Genomic DNA, 15,127 nt, shown 5'->3' with positions numbered 1-15,127 from the left:
GAGTCTCGCTCTGTTGCACAGGCTGGAGTGCAGTGGTGCTATCTTGGCTCACTGCGACCTCCGCCTCCCAGGTTAAAGAGACTCTCTTGCCTCAGCCTCCCAAGTAGCTGAGACTACAGCTATGCGCCACTGCACCCGGCTAATTCTTGTATTTTTAGTAGAGAAGGGGTTTCACCATGTTAGCCTGGCTTGTCTCGAACTCCTGACCTCAGGTAATCCGCCTGTCTCAGCCTCCCAAAGTGCCAGAATTACAGGCCTGAGCCACTGCGCCTGGCCCCATTCTGGAACCTTTCTTACCCACGGTCTGGTGCAATTCTCCATGGCTCTGTCTTCACCTGCAGTGGGTACAACCTTGGGGACTGATGGCTTTATAGTAGGAAGGAAGACAAGAAGGCAGAGCAGGGAGAGGCAGTCCTGGCCTGGGTTCAGGCCCACACATGTGCCAGGCAATCTTCGCAGAAACAACAGTGGTGTATTTGTTTCCTAGGGCTGTCAAAACAAACTACCACAAACATGGCGGTTGTAAACAACAGAGACTTACTCTCTTATAGTCTGGAAGCCAGAGTCTGTAATCAGATGTCAGCACTTCCTCCAAAAGCTCTAGAAAAGGAGCCTTTCTTGGCCCTTCCAGCTTCTGGTGTCTCCAAGCATCCCTTGGCTTGCAGCTGCATCACTACCCCCTCTTCACCCGGCCTTCTACCTCCCACTTTTCGTGTGTCTCTCACAGAGTACTGGTCACTGGACTTAGGGCTCATCTGGATCATCCAGGGTGCTCTCATCTTGAGATGCTTAAATCAATTACATCTGCAAAGTCCTCTTATCCAAATAAGGCCACATTCACAGGTTCCAGGGGTTAGGTTGTGGACATGTCTTTTGGGGGCCACCATTCAACACACTGAAAGCAACAATAGCTGCTGGGTACGGTGGCTCATGCCTGCAATCCTAGCACTTTGGGAGGACGAGGCGGACAGATCACTTGAGGTCAGGAGTTCGAAACCAGCCTGGCCAACAGGCAAAACCCCGTCTCTATTAAAATACAAAAATTAGCCATGTGTGATGGTGCATGCCTGTAATACCAGCTACTCGGGAGGCCGAGGCAGGAGAATCGCTTGAACCCGGGAGGCGGAGGTTGCAGTGAGCCGAGATCCCACCACTGCACTCCAGTCTGGGTGACAGAGCAAGATGCCATCTCAAAAAAAAAAAAAAAAAAATATGAAAACAGTAATAGCTTACACTTATGGGGCACTTACTATGTGCCAGCATAAGACTGGGCCTTTCTCATGGATGAGCTCATCAAATATTCATGCCAACCCTCTGAGTTAGGTACCACTGTCATTGTCACTCACCAAGGGGAAAACTGAGGCTCAGACAGCTTAAGCAGCTCTACCAAGGCTGCTGTGGGGAGCAGAGGAGCTGGAGTTCGGAGCCATGCGGTCCAGCAGCAGAGCCTAGCTCTTCCCAGCTGACAAGATTATCTGAGGTCCTTTGTCCCCTCAGGGGAAGCAGGGCTGCCTGTCTTCGGTTAAATGCACTACCACTGGCCTGGGAGCATCTCTGCGGTGAGCATAATCCATACACACACACAGCTGGCGCTGCCCTTGGGTTACTCTGCAGGCCCCAGAGTGAGGCAGCCTGCGCCCTGCCGATTTCCTGGCATGTGTGGATTCCCTGAAAGGGGATCTTGTCTCTCCAGCCTAGCGAGGCTCCATCCTCCTCCAGTGCCCTCCCTGGGCTCTATTCATAGAGGAGACAGAGCAAGCAACTGATGCTTACATCTCACGGCGCCTCACTTAGGTAGACTGTATTCTTAGTTCCATTTTACAGATTAAGAAACTGAAGTACCATTTAAAAAAAAATTCACAGGTCAAAAACAGAAAGAAATGAACAAACAGGTTTACGAAGAGGCCAAGTGGCCAGGCGTGGTGGCTCATGCCTGTAATCCCAGCACTTTGGGAGGCAGAGGTGGGCAGATTTCTTAAGTCCAGGAGTTTGAGACCAGCCTGGGCAATATAGCAAGACCCCATCTCTTAAAAAAAAAAAAAAAAAAAAAACAGAAGCCAAGTGGATAAAGCCAAGATTCCAAGTCAAGTCCCCTCCATCTGACCCTCCTCTTCTCATGAATAAAAATAATCGTGGTCGTAATGGCTATCGTGTTCAAACAATGATCATGTGCAGACCCTGTTCTGCCTGCTTCACATGGATTATCTCATTTAATCCTCAAAGCAACCCTACAATTTAGGTCCTGTTATAACCCCATTTTATAGATGAAGAAAGCAAGTCACAGAGCAGGGAAGGGACTTTTCCAGGGTCTCCAGTGGTTGAGCAGAGGAGCTTGGATCCTCCCAGGCCGATGAGCCTTGGTGTCCATGAGTCTTTGCAAGAATGTACAGTCGTAGGACTCAGAGTGCACTCTCTCTCGCTCTTTCTCTCTGTCTCTGTCTCTCTCTCTCTCTCAGATAGTCTGGCACCCTTTCCCCAAAGGTGTTCTGCCCTTGGCCCTGAGGAAGCCCGCCTTCTCTTTCCCTGCCCGTTTCCAGCACCTTGGGAGACGCACTCTCCCCATGGGTCCATGACCAGTAGGGAAACACTTCTCTATGTCTTATCTAATTGCATTCCCACCGTAATAATTCTCATCCTTACTCTCCAGATAGAGGAAAAAAGCCGGAAAGTGACGTCCCAGGGCCCTTGTGCTCATAAACAGTGAGCACCAGGCAAAATCCAGGCCTCTCAAAGACTCCAGCTGATGCTCTCTCTGGCCCCTAAAAGCCCCCGTTAGAAAAAGTTCTCTCTTTTATGATAGAAAGTAAATAAATGCAGAAGGAAGGGTGGAGTTAGAGAACCACCAACCAGTTGGCAACCACCACACTAGCTGGTGAACATTTGAAGAGGAACAGGATTAATTACATAGTCTCAAAATATCTCCCTGTAAGATACTCATGAATTACGAAGAGAAACATCATTACTTTATGGTAGAGAAACCTGGCAGACACCACCTTATCCAAGTTATCAAAGTGACATCAGCAGTAACAGGACAAGCCAGCGGGGTGTGTCTCTGGATAGGATGCACTGAGAAGGAAATGACATCACTTCTGGGGTTCTCCTGCTTGTTCGAGCTGAATTGTATCCCCCCAAAATTCATACGCTAAATCCCTAACCCCCCACCCCCATTCCCCAGAATGTGACTGTATTTGGAGATAGAGTTTTTAAAGATGTGATTTAAGATTGAGGCCCTTAAGGTAGCCCTAATCCAATCTGACTGGTGTCCTTAAAAGAAGAGGAAATTGGTTTTTGTTTTTTGGGACAGAGTTTCACTCTCTCTTCGAGGCTGGAGGGCAGTGGTACCATCTGGCACTGCAACCTTCACCTCCCAGATTCAAGCAATTCTCCCACCTCAGCCTCCTGAGGAGCTGGGATTACAGGTGTGCGCCACCACACCAGGTTAATTATTTTGTATTTTAGTCGAGATGGGGTTTTACCATGTTGGCCAGACTCGTCTCAAACTCCTGACCTCAGGTAATCTGCCTGCCTCATTCTCCCAAAGTGCTAGGATAACAGGTATGAGCCACCGGGCCAGGCAGAAGAAGAGGAAATTTGACCATTCAAAGAGGCACCAAGGATGCACCAGCACAGGGGGAAAGACCACGTGAGGACTCAGTGAGAAGACAGTCGTCTGCAGGCCAAGGAGAGAGGCCTCAGGAGCAACCAGACCTGCTGCCACTTTGACCTAGAATATCCAGGCTCCAGAGCTGTGAGAAACAGACTGTTATTTAAACCACTCAGTCTGTATTTTGTTACAGCAGCCAAACTGACTAATACAAGGCCAAGATGCATCAACTAAATCTAATGTAATCAGGAGAAAACACCAGACAAACCGAAACCGAGGGCCATTCTGCAAAGTGATCGGGCTGTGCTCAAAAATGTCAAGGGTATAAAAGACAAAAGAAGATAGAAGGGCGGTCCCAGACGGGAGCAGGCCGAGAGGCACGCCGGCAAGACTCTGAGCCCGGATTGGATCCTGCAGACTTGCAAAACCACTGCACTCCTTTGCCATGAAAGGCACGGTTAGGACAGTCGGCAGATGTTGAATAATTGCCAGCCAGAGCAGGAGCACCATCATCTCGGACAGATACTGCCACTTCAAGCTCCTGCTCCCTGTCTAGCCTCATACATTTCAAGGAAATCACTTCTCTTCTAACTACAACAGCCAGAAAGAGCAGACAGTAAAATACAGATAAGACAGCTCCAGCACAGAGAGGGGTGGAGGGAAAATCTCTTTGATAACTGCCAGTCAAACAGTGGGCCTTAGTAAGCACCTTCCTTTCCCTTCAGGTGCACTAAGACAGGGAAGCAAGAAGCAGACTCGGGGGATATGCCTGCAGCTGCAGAAAGATGTATGGGAACAGACACACGACTCTCCCTGTCAGATACGCACAGCAAAGAGACACGGAAGCAGTCCCAGCCTCTGATAAATTCTCCCACCCTGAATCCTTAAAAACTCTTAGTCCGTAAGAGAGTGGGGCTCTGACCTACCTCGGCCAGCCGCCCCTCTCAGGTGTATTCAAAATAAACCTGCCCCTGTTGCCTGTCGAACCGCCCTTTCATGTTTCTTTCCACTTTAATTCTTACAATAATGTTTGCAGATTAGATCGTTGTGTTTATAGCAGTGTTGGTTTCCTGATTTTGATCATTTGACTATGGGGGTGATTTGGTTTCTTTAGGAAATGTATACTGAAGTAATTAGAGGTAAAGGGGACTCTGCCATTTCTGCAACCGACTCTTGAATGGTATGGAAGAAAGTGCGTGTACATGTGTGTGTGCGTGTGTGTGTGTCTGCACACATGCACAGAGAGAAAGAGGGAGCTACGGCAAAGGTAAGAAGTGAACAGTGAACATCTGAGGAATCTGGAGGAGGCTGTATGGAAATTCTGCAAATCTGAAATAATTTCAAAATTAAAAATTTAAAACTTCCACATTGTCCCTCAGGAAAAATCCACCCCTCTCCCCGCTCTTGCCTGGCTCCTCTCCCTCCCCTCCGAGTCCTTCCCTCACCAGCACCCCGGCCTGCCTGGAGTCCCTGTCCTGGACCTTTATGTGACCTGCTTCCTCCGTCCTCCTCTTGCCCTGCTCTCCCCAGATCCCCATCGCACCATCCCTGTCCTCCCCGCCTCCTCCCACCTCTGCTCAGGACCCCTTTCCTCCAAAAATGCTTCCATGTCGCCCACCCTCGATGCTGTGTTGAGTGTCTCTTCCCACTGTGCTCCCAGAGAGACCCCCAACCCGCCCCACCAAGCTTTCCCAGCTGAGCTCTAATCACAGTAGAAGTGAATTATTGCCAAGCATTAAATCATTACTACATCTGGTGCCCATGACTTGTCTCTGTGTGTCTTCCTGTCCACCATGCAGGCAAGGAAAGCGTTATCACCCCCCGTTTACAAACAGGAAACCTGAAGCTCAGAATAGATAACGCATCTGAGTCACAGCTAAGAAAGTGGTTGGGGCACCATTACAACCGACTTTTTTTGTTTAAACTTTTATTTTAGGTTCAGGGTTACTTATGCAGGTTTGTTATACAGGTAAACGCATGTCAAGAGGGATTGTTGTACAGATTATTTCATTATGCAGATACTAAGCCTAGCACCCAATAGTTATTATTTCTGCCTTTCTCCCTCCTCTTACCCTCCAACCTTCAAAAGGCCCCAGTGTGCACCATTCCCCTCTATGTGTCCATGTGTTCTCATCATTTAGCCTTCAGTTATATGTGACTACATGTGTAAGTGGGAATATGTGGTATTTGTTTCTGTACCTGCATTTGTTTGCTAAGGATAATGGCCTCCAGCTCCATCCATGTTCTTGCAAGGGACATGATCTCATTCTTTTTTATGGCTGCATAGTGTTCCATGGTATATGTGTACCACATTTTCTTCTTTTTTTTTTTTTCTTTTTTGAGACAGAGTCTTGCTCTGTTGCCCAGGCTGGAGTGCAATGACACGATCTTGGCTCACTGCAACCTCTGCCTCCTGAGTTCAAGCGATTCTCCTGCCTCAGCCTCCGAGTAACTGGGACTACAGGTGAGTGCCACCACACCTGGCTAATTTTTGTATTTTTAGTAGATATGGGGTTTCACCGTGTTAGCCAGGATGATCTCAATCTCCTGACCTCGTGATCCGCCCGCCTCAGCCTCCCAAAGTGCTGGGATTACAGGTGTGAGCCACCGCACCCGGCATGTACCACATTTTCTTTATTGAGTCTACCATTGATGGGCATTTGATTCCATGTCTTGGCTATTGTGAATCATGCTGCGCTGAACATATGCACACATGTTCAGTGTCTTTATGATAAAACAATTTATATTCCTTTGGATATATATCCAGTAATGCGATTGCTGCGTCAAATGGTAGTTCTGTTTTCAGCTCTTTGAGGAATCACCACACTGCCTCCCACAATGGTTGAACCAATTTACACTCCCACCAAGAGCGTATAAGCATTCCTTTCTCTCTGCAACCTCACCAGGACCGGCCTCTTAGCTATCAAGGCTCTCTCTCCCCTTCCAGCAGCTGCTAATTATAATAGCCGCGTTTTCTAATGTTTGCTGAGCTCAGTTTCCTAATGTTTGCTGAGCTCAAACGCTGCTAGGCCCTAGGCTAATCACTTGCAGGAATTAGTGCCGGGACGTGGGGCTGGTGACAGTCCCTCCCTCAGAGGATGGTCAGGCGGTATAAGGAGCGAACACAAGCAAGGCCTGGCACTGTAATCATAGCAGACCGCAGGCTATTCTTGTTGTTTCCAGCCACTTTTATGTCTTAGAGCTGTTCTAGATATACAGAACTGAGAAGATAGTACAGAGAGTTCCCATACCGCAGGCCCAGTTTACCTCATAAATGATCTTACATGAGTATGATCCATTTATTGCAATTAATGAACAAACCAATGTGGGCACATTATTATTAACTAAAATCCACTTTCTTCGTTTTTACTTTCTTTTTCTGCTCCATGATCCCATCCAGATGACACATTACATTTAGTTGTCCTTGTTATTTTTTATTAGTCATAGTCATCGTCATACTGACCGGCTGAATCCTGAGGAGAGCCCTTGGAGGTGCTACTGGTCTGTTTACTCACCTGCAGCCTCCATTCCGCTGCCAGCTCTGAGGGCCGTGTCTTCCTGGTCTTGCTCTACTGCCCCTACAGCCCTGCCTGAGGAACTGTGACTGCACTGACCAGGCCTGCAGCTCCCAGTGGTCCTGAGGCCTCAAGGCAGGAAGGAGGCCTTGGAGAGCCTGTTGGAGCAGGGAGGGAACGTGGAAAGGCTGGGGTGGGAGGGAGATAGCAGAGGGCCTGAGGTCTGCAGGGCCACCTCCCAGCCCTGGATCCCTTCCCACAGCCCATCTGCAGCCTCAGTTTCCTGGGAAGCTCCCTCCTCCCTTCCAAAGCCACAGCTGTGGGACAGAAAGCCAGGGTCAGGGGCCACGTGCAGCTTTCTGCCTCCCCGAGCCTTTGGGGCAGGAGTTTCACCACAGTCCCTGGTGGCCAGGTGGGGGTTCCTCCAGGTGGGCCCCCTTTGCCCTTAGAGGCTCCCACTTGCCACCTCCTCCATAAAAGGCCTGGGCCCTGCTCTGGTGGTGAGGGAGTAAGGGGTGTGTCTGTGGCATCTCATGGCAGGAGGCTCAGCCACTACCTGGGGTTACCGTGTGGCCCTACTGCTGCTGGTCGCCACCCTGGGGCTGGGTAGGCGGCTCCAGCCTGACCCTGGCCTCCCAGGCCTCCGGCACAGCTACGACTGTGGGATCAAGGGAATGCAGCTGCTGGTGTTCCCCAGGCCAGGCCAGACTCTCCGCTTCAAGGTGGTGGGTGAGTGCTGGCAGAGCCCTGGCCCCCGCCTCCCTGGCCACGGGCTGCTACCAGAAGGGAGCTGGGACCCTTCCCCTGGAGAAGGAGCAAGAACAGAGGACTCCCTCCAGCCTGGGGGTGTCCAGCCCCCCACCTCCTCACCACAGAAAAGGGCAAGGAGGAGAATCATCAGCGAGGGCAGCTTCTCCCACGTTAGTGTGCGTGGGAGACACCTGGCCACCTTGTTGAGGTGCCGGTTCTGATTCAGTGCGCCTGGGGCAGGGCCAAGCCTCTGCATTTCTTTTCTCTCTCTCTCTCTTTTTTTTTTTTCTTTTTTGAGATAGATTCTCACTTCTTTCACTTCTCTGTCCCCCAGGCTAGAGTGCAGTGGCACGATCTCAGCTCACTGCAATCTCCATCACCCGGGTTTAAGCAATTCTCCTGCCTCAGCCTCTTAGTAGCTGGGACCACAGGCGTGTGCCACCATGCCCAGCTAATTTTTGTATTTTCAGTAGAGATGGGATTTCACGATATTGGTTAGGCTGGTCTCGAACTCCTGACCTCAGGTGATCCGCCTGCCTCGGCCTCCCAAAGTGCTTGGGTTATAGACGTGAGCCACTGCATCAGGCCTAGGCTCTGCATCTCTAACCACACTTGGTCAATACTGAGGCTGAGGGTCCATAAACCACTTTCAGCAGCAAGACCTAGTGAGCGTGGCCTGGTGTGGGTTTGGAATTGGGGTTTGGATCTGCAGCTTCTAAACGGGTGTGATCTCGGACAACTGACCTGACCCATAAGCCTCTGTTTCCTCATCTGCAAGGTGGGGAAGATGAACCTGGCCGTGCTCATGGAACAAGGGCATGGGGACATGCCCACACCCAGAGTGTGCCCAGGCTGTTCTGGGCCAACAAGCAGGGTGGACACCTAGGGGGTGTCTCCGAGTGACTGCAGCAGCGACAGTTAACCTGGGAAATGGGTTCAGATCTTTCTACAAAGCCCAGGATTCAGATCCTCATTCTGCCCCTCATTGTGTGCACCTGAGAAAGCTTATGCACCCTCCCTTCCTCAGCTGCCTCAGCCACAGGATGCAGATAACTAAGCTTAAAAGAAGTGATATGAAATAGCCCGGTGCCTGAGACCCTGTGTATCCCTTCTCCACCTCACCTTCGTGCCTGCCTCCTGCTGTGTGCTATGAGCAGGGAACCCTAGCTAGAAAGATCCTAAGACCCCCCCCCCCCACCAATCCCTTTACAGCTGTGGAAGCTGAGAGCAGAGAGGGGAGGGGGCTTGCCTGAAACCACACAACAAACCAACAGTAAAGCTAAGGCGAGTACCGAGGTCGTCTGGGGGCTGAGTGGGAGCTCCTTCCGAGACCCCAGCAGCCCCTCCCTGCACCCTTCAACATCCCTGGCCCCTCCCCTTCCCCCACTGCAGATGAATTTGGGAACCGATTTGATGTCAACAACTGCTCCATCTGCTACCACTGGGTCACCTCCAGGCCGCAGGAGCCTGCAGTCTTCTCGGCTGATTACAGAGGCTGCCACGTGCTGGAGAAGGTAGGGGTCCGTGCTCTGGTGCAGGAGCAAGCTTGTCCTAGTGTCACTTCAGGCTGAAGAGGCCCCTCATGGAACCAGAGCCCAAGATCTGTTGAGCTGGTGGGTGGCGGAAACTAAGTCCTGGAAGGTACTTTCTGGGATCCACTATGAATCCAGCTCCCTGCCTAACGGGCAGCTCAGCTCTCGTGGGCCCGTCCCCTGCCTGCGTATGCTGGGTGGCCTCACCTTGCTTCTCCCTGCTGGCCTCTCACCTGCAGGATGGGCGTTTCCACCTGAGCGTGTTCATGGAGGCTGTGCTGCCCAATGGTCGTGTGGATGTGGCACAAGACACTACCCTGATCTGTCCCAAACCTGACCACTCCTGGACTCCGGACTCCCAGCTGGCACCACCCACCATGTTCTCTGTCTCGACTCCACAAACCCTTCCCTCCCTCCCCACCTCTGGCCACACCTCACCAGGCTCTGGCCATGCCTTTCCCAGCCCACTGGACCCAGGGCACAGCTCTGTCCACCCAACCCCTGCTTTACCATCCCCTGGACCTGGACCTGCCCTCGCCACCCTGGCTCAACCCCACTGGGGCCCCTTGGAACACTGGGATGTGAACAAACCAGATTACATAGGTACGCAGACATCTGAGTGTACTTACCCTCTGCCTGGGGCCTTCTAGAGTACAGGGTGGCCTAACAGCCTTTTACTGGGCTCTAAGAAGCCATTTCTTTTTTTGTTTTTTTCTTTTTTTTAGAAAAAGATGATTCTTTTATTCCTTTGTAGTATTTGGAAAACAGCTTTAAACATGTATAGGTATACTAAAGCTAGAAGAAGTCTTATAAAATTGTTTCCTAACTTTAGACAGAAACTCACTGAAACCATTGCCAGCAACATGTGGTTCTCAGAAAACGTTCTCTAGAAATGTCAGTAATATGCAGTTTTGAGGGAGGACATTTAGTGTGCTAAGAGCGTAAGCTCTGGAGCAGGTTCCCAAGATTCAGTTCCAGGGCCACGATTTGCAAACTGTGTGCCTTCAGCCTCACGGCTCTGTCCCAACCCTAGGTACCCACCTGAGCCAGGAGCAGTGCCAAGTGGCCTCGGGGCACCTCCCCTGCATCGTGAGAAGAACTTCAAAGGAAGCCTGTCAGCAGGCTGGCTGCTGCTATGACAACACCAGAGAGGTTCCCTGTTACTATGGCAACACAGGTACAACCTCCTACCCCAGCACGATCCTGGTCCCCTGGATTCTGAAGCGGAAGGAGAGCTGTCTCCTCCAGCTGGTGGAAACTGCTTCCCATCCTCTTCCTGGAGAGCCCAACTCCCACAGCAGATGGCAGAGGAGACCTTTAGATGGGGCGGTCGCAGGTCCCAGCTGGCCTTAGGACAACTATCCCAGGAAGTATTAATAGATCTACCTTTACACACATCTGTGCTTTCAGATCTAAAGCACCCTGATTTGGATAACAGACTATATGGCGAGCCTACTTTTAGAGTGTAGTTCAACTCATTTGTCTCATGGATGAGAAAAATCAGTCCATAAAGTGTTTGCTGGGGTCAACACCAGCCTAAGTAGAGAGTAAGCGTCCAGACTTCCGGGCCCGCACTTAAAGCCCAGCTGCCACCCAGACATCCCCCGTCTCTGTGCTGGGTGGACACCAAACCCCAAGGCCCTCATCTGCCTTTGTCCCAGCTACTCTCCAGTGCTTCAGCGATGGCTACGTCATCCTTGTGGTGTCCCAAGAAATGGCCTTGACACACAGGATCACACTGGCCAACGTCCACCTGGCCTACGCCCCCACCGGCTGCTCCCCAACACAGCACACGGAAGCTTTCGTGGTCTTCTACTTCCCTCTCACCCACTGTGGAACCACAGTGCAGGTAGGAGCCGGGACCACAGGCTGGGGCCTGGTCCCCCCGAGAAAGCCTCACCCAGCTGTCTCTTCCCACAGGTGGCTGGCGACCAGCTCATCTATGAGAACTGGCTGGTGTCTGGCATCCACGTCCGAAAGGGGCCACAGGGTTCCATCACACGGGACAGCACCTTCCAGTGAGGGCAGCCCTCCTCCTACAGGCGTGGCTCTGTGCTAGGGTGTCAGGGGCACAGGAGAGCTCAGGACAGGCTTCGAGCCATCGGCTCAAACCCCGGCTCCGCTGTTACCTGGCTATGTGATCTTAGGCAAGGGGCCCACCTCTACCCAGCCTCCCCTGATAGGCAGGGGAGATATCCCTCTGTCAGGGCAGACGTGAGTGTTAAGTGGGGGCCTTCTGTGCCTGGCCTGCAGGGTTTGGCTAGAAGCCCATGACCAGTCCTGAGAGGGCTGGAGTCCTGAGAGAGCCCTGTCTTGGTCTAAGAACCAAGCTCAGAGCAACTGAAAGCATCCCCTTCCAGGTCCCAGGAGGAGGCTGAGGCTACGGCTGTTGCCCCTCCTAATGTCAGGTTAAGAAGCCACAGATGAAGTTGAAGATACCTCTCTGAGGATGTGGTGGGAGAGGAACTGGGTGGGGGAGGAACCCCTCATTGTTAGGGGCCTCCTGGACCTGCTGACTCAAGAGGCAAAACCAACCCAGGTGCCCAGGATGCTAGTAGGGGTGACCCGAGGGAATCTGCCTGTGAACACCTGGCTCTGAACCTGTGTGCCCAGGGCAAAGCACCTCACCTCAGCCCGCTCAGCCTGTGGGACAGAGCCAGTGCATTAGCCAATGGGTTGTAGAAATCCTGTGCTTGACGCTGCGTGGACGCCCGCGTATCTCCTTCCCCTTCCCGCCCTGCCGTGAGGGTTGGGGAGCAGGGGACTGTGTCACAGTTCAAACGTATTTGGCTTTAAAGCTCTAAGTACCACAGAGGTGGTAGCTCATGCCTATGATCCCAGCACTTTGGGATGCCTAGGTGGAAGAACTGCCAGAAGTTCAAGACTAGCCTGGGCAACCCAGTGAGACCCCATTTCTATTTTTTTTTTTTTAATTTTAATTTAAAAAACCCTTAAGTTCTTATTGGGCCAAATGGTGGGGGACAAGTCTGTGTCATGCCTTCGACTCTCTGATGTAAGAGCTATGGGAGTCAGCCGGAGGTCAACACAGAGTGACTGGGGATTCCTGAAGGGAGGCAGAAGTCAGGGGAACAGCTGTAGCCGGCAGGACTAGGCCAGAGGGCTCAGACACAAGTCCTTCTGAACAGGGGTGAGCCACTTATACCTACTTAGCACCTCCTTGGTGCCAGGCCTCTGGGGTGCTAGGAGGATGTGGGCCTCGCCAGAGTGTGGAGGAGCGGCCACCATGGCCCGTAGGCTAGTGAGGAAGATGCTAGACACTGTGGCCCTTAGGCTGTGGCAGACCAGCTGCACCTACAAGGACAACGAAGACACAGGTGCATCATCTTGTGATCTCACTCAGTCTCAGCGCCCTCAAAGGGAGGCAGTCACAGCCATTTTACAAATGAGGACACTGAGGCTTAGGTTAAAAGACTTGCTTGTGATCCCAAAGCCTGTAAATGCTAAGAAGACTCAAACCCAGGCGTGTTGGGAAGCAGAGCGCCGAGGGTCGTCTGCCAGCCTCAACTGTCAGGTTCCAGGGGCCTCGAATGGCACAGCAGGCAGTTGTGGGTATCCAGGGCAGACCCAACAAGGTGCCAGCCCCCCGAGGGCCCGTCTGTATCCGGATGTATCCTCCCACCAGGTTCAGGGCCTGGCATGACAGGCTTGAGCCATCCCAGGGAGACCAGGTGGGCAGAGGATGGGGCTGGGTGAGCTTCCTGAGCCGGCCTTGGAAATGCCGAGTGTTGCTTAAGTAGCATCCATCTGCCCTGCTGGACAGGACCCTGTTTGTTGCACCCACGGAGTTGGTGCCTAGTTTATCACGTGAACAGGATGCTCTGATTCTGTGTCTTCTCCCCCACTCTCTTGCACGTGGACTTCAGGCTTCATGTGCGCTGCGTCTTCAACGCCAGTGACTTCCTGCCCATTCGGGCGTCCATTTTCCCACCCCCGTCGCCTGCCCCTGTGACCCAGCCCGGCCCCCTGCGACTTGAACTGCGGATCGCCAAGGGTATGCTGTGCTATCCCTGCTCTCTTCTGGCCCCCACTCCCCCGCTGCACAGTCCACCCTGGCTCATGAGTCACCCTCCCTGCAGACAAGACCTTCAGCGCCTACTACGGGGAGGACGACTATCCCATCGTGAGGCTGCTCCGAGAACCAGTCCATGTGGAGGTCCGGCTTCTGCAGAGGACAGACCCCAACCTGGTCCTGCTGCTGCACCAGTGCTGGGGCGCTCCCAGTGCCAACCCCTTCCAGCAGCCCCAGTGGCCCATTCTGTCAGACGGGTAAGTGTCCCCGTGCTCCCCTCACCTGCTCTGCCTCCTGTAAACAGCCTCTCTGACTTCTCTTCTCAGATGCCCTTTCGAGGGCGACAGCTACAGAACCCAAATGGTAGCCTTGGATGGGGCCACACCTTTCCAGTCTCACTACCAGAGATTCACTGTTGCCACCTTCGCCCTCCTGGACTCGGGCTCCCAGAGAGCCCTCAGAGGACCGGTAAGAAGCCCCGGCTGCTGCATGCCTGGCCCCATGTGTTCATTGGGGAGGAGCTGGTTGCCAAATCCCTCTGGCACCCCGTGGACTTCTGTGGACAAAGTTCTGGGATGGGGCTTGGCTTCTACCAGGTGTCATGGAAGGCAGCGGGCTTCGGGTCGGCAAGAGGTAACCTATAACCACCACCAGGAGGAAGGAAAGCGCTGCCTGTGCTGCAATCAGCCCTAAATCTGAACTCTGGTCATGATGTTCTAGGGTAGCCTCGCCTCACTTCTGATTCCAGAAATGATAATGTGTTCCATGTAATTCTGCTTTGAATTTTCTTTAACTTAGCAATGTCTCCAGAAGGTAAACGTAGATAAACTTAGGGTATATTTAGGTTTTCTGTGTAATATACAGATGGCCCCACAGGTGACAGACGCACTGTAACTCTTGTCCTGTTGAACAACGTATCTTTCACATCACATACCCAAATCTCTAGCTTTTTCAATCACTGCCTGTTGTTACGTCAGATGTAGACTGATTTCACTGGTAAGCACTGGTTAGGGTGGCTTCATTCTCATCTCTGCTGTGTGCTGCCTCCTGATCCAAGAGATGCTGACTTACCTGGATGAGGGGTGCCCGTGGGTGAGGCCTGCTGGGTCAGCTCAGCTCCTCCTGTTTCTGCTCCCATAGGGCACTGCCCCTGCCCTTGTGTATCCAGAAGCAGTGGTAATCTGCCCTGCCCTCTTCCCCCAGTCACTGGTCTTGGGGGTCACAAACGGAGGGCAAATACCCATTCTCCTGCTGCCTGGCCAAGCCCCACCTCCTTGGAATTTGCTGTCTCCCTCATAGGGCAGGTGGAAGGGAGAGATCCAGCCCTCCTGGGGGCTGTGCAGCCAGAGGCAGCATTGGTAGAGCAGGCCTGCCAAGGACTGGGGCTCTTTGAAGTGCGGTGGTCCCTGCCTGCAGGGCACTCCACTGCAGACTTGGACCTCGGGGATGGGGGAAGGTGCGGATTTCAAATCAGGAAGGAACACATTCAGCTCTGCACTGCCTCAGCATGGGCAGCAGTCGTCTTCCTGGTCAAGTTCAGATTTCGGCCGGGCGCGGTGGCTCACATCTGTAATCCTAGCACTTTGGGAGGCTGAGGCGGGCGGATCATGAGGTCAGGAGATCGAGACCATCCTGGCTAACACGGTGAAACCCCGTCTCTACTAAAAATACAAAAAATTAGCCAGGTGTGGTGGCG

General features: G+C 52.5%; 1 protein-coding gene across 1 annotated transcript in view; it reads left to right on the top strand.

The window, feature by feature from the left end:
* Positions 1–6,016: 6,016 nt before the first annotated feature.
* Positions 6,017–15,127, top strand: part of ZP1 (zona pellucida glycoprotein 1) — a 10,187-nt gene continuing 1,076 nt past the window's right edge. The window contains exons 1-10 of the mRNA XM_023215489.2: positions 6,017–6,068; positions 7,046–7,848; positions 9,262–9,383; positions 9,641–10,004; positions 10,435–10,578; positions 11,063–11,250; positions 11,322–11,419; positions 13,286–13,413; positions 13,499–13,688; positions 13,758–13,899. Of these exons, the coding sequence (XP_023071257.1) occupies positions 7,653–7,848; positions 9,262–9,383; positions 9,641–10,004; positions 10,435–10,578; positions 11,063–11,250; positions 11,322–11,419; positions 13,286–13,413; positions 13,499–13,688; positions 13,758–13,899 (1,572 nt within the window). The 5' untranslated portion in view covers positions 6,017–6,068; positions 7,046–7,652. The remainder of the gene's footprint in view (positions 6,069–7,045; positions 7,849–9,261; positions 9,384–9,640; positions 10,005–10,434; positions 10,579–11,062; positions 11,251–11,321; positions 11,420–13,285; positions 13,414–13,498; positions 13,689–13,757; positions 13,900–15,127) is intronic.

This window comes from Piliocolobus tephrosceles, chromosome 13 (genome assembly GCF_002776525.5).
Source record: "Piliocolobus tephrosceles isolate RC106 chromosome 13, ASM277652v3, whole genome shotgun sequence".
Classification (NCBI taxonomy): Eukaryota; Metazoa; Chordata; class Mammalia; order Primates; family Cercopithecidae; genus Piliocolobus; species Piliocolobus tephrosceles.
This window is presented reverse-complemented; position numbering and strand designations above follow the sequence as displayed.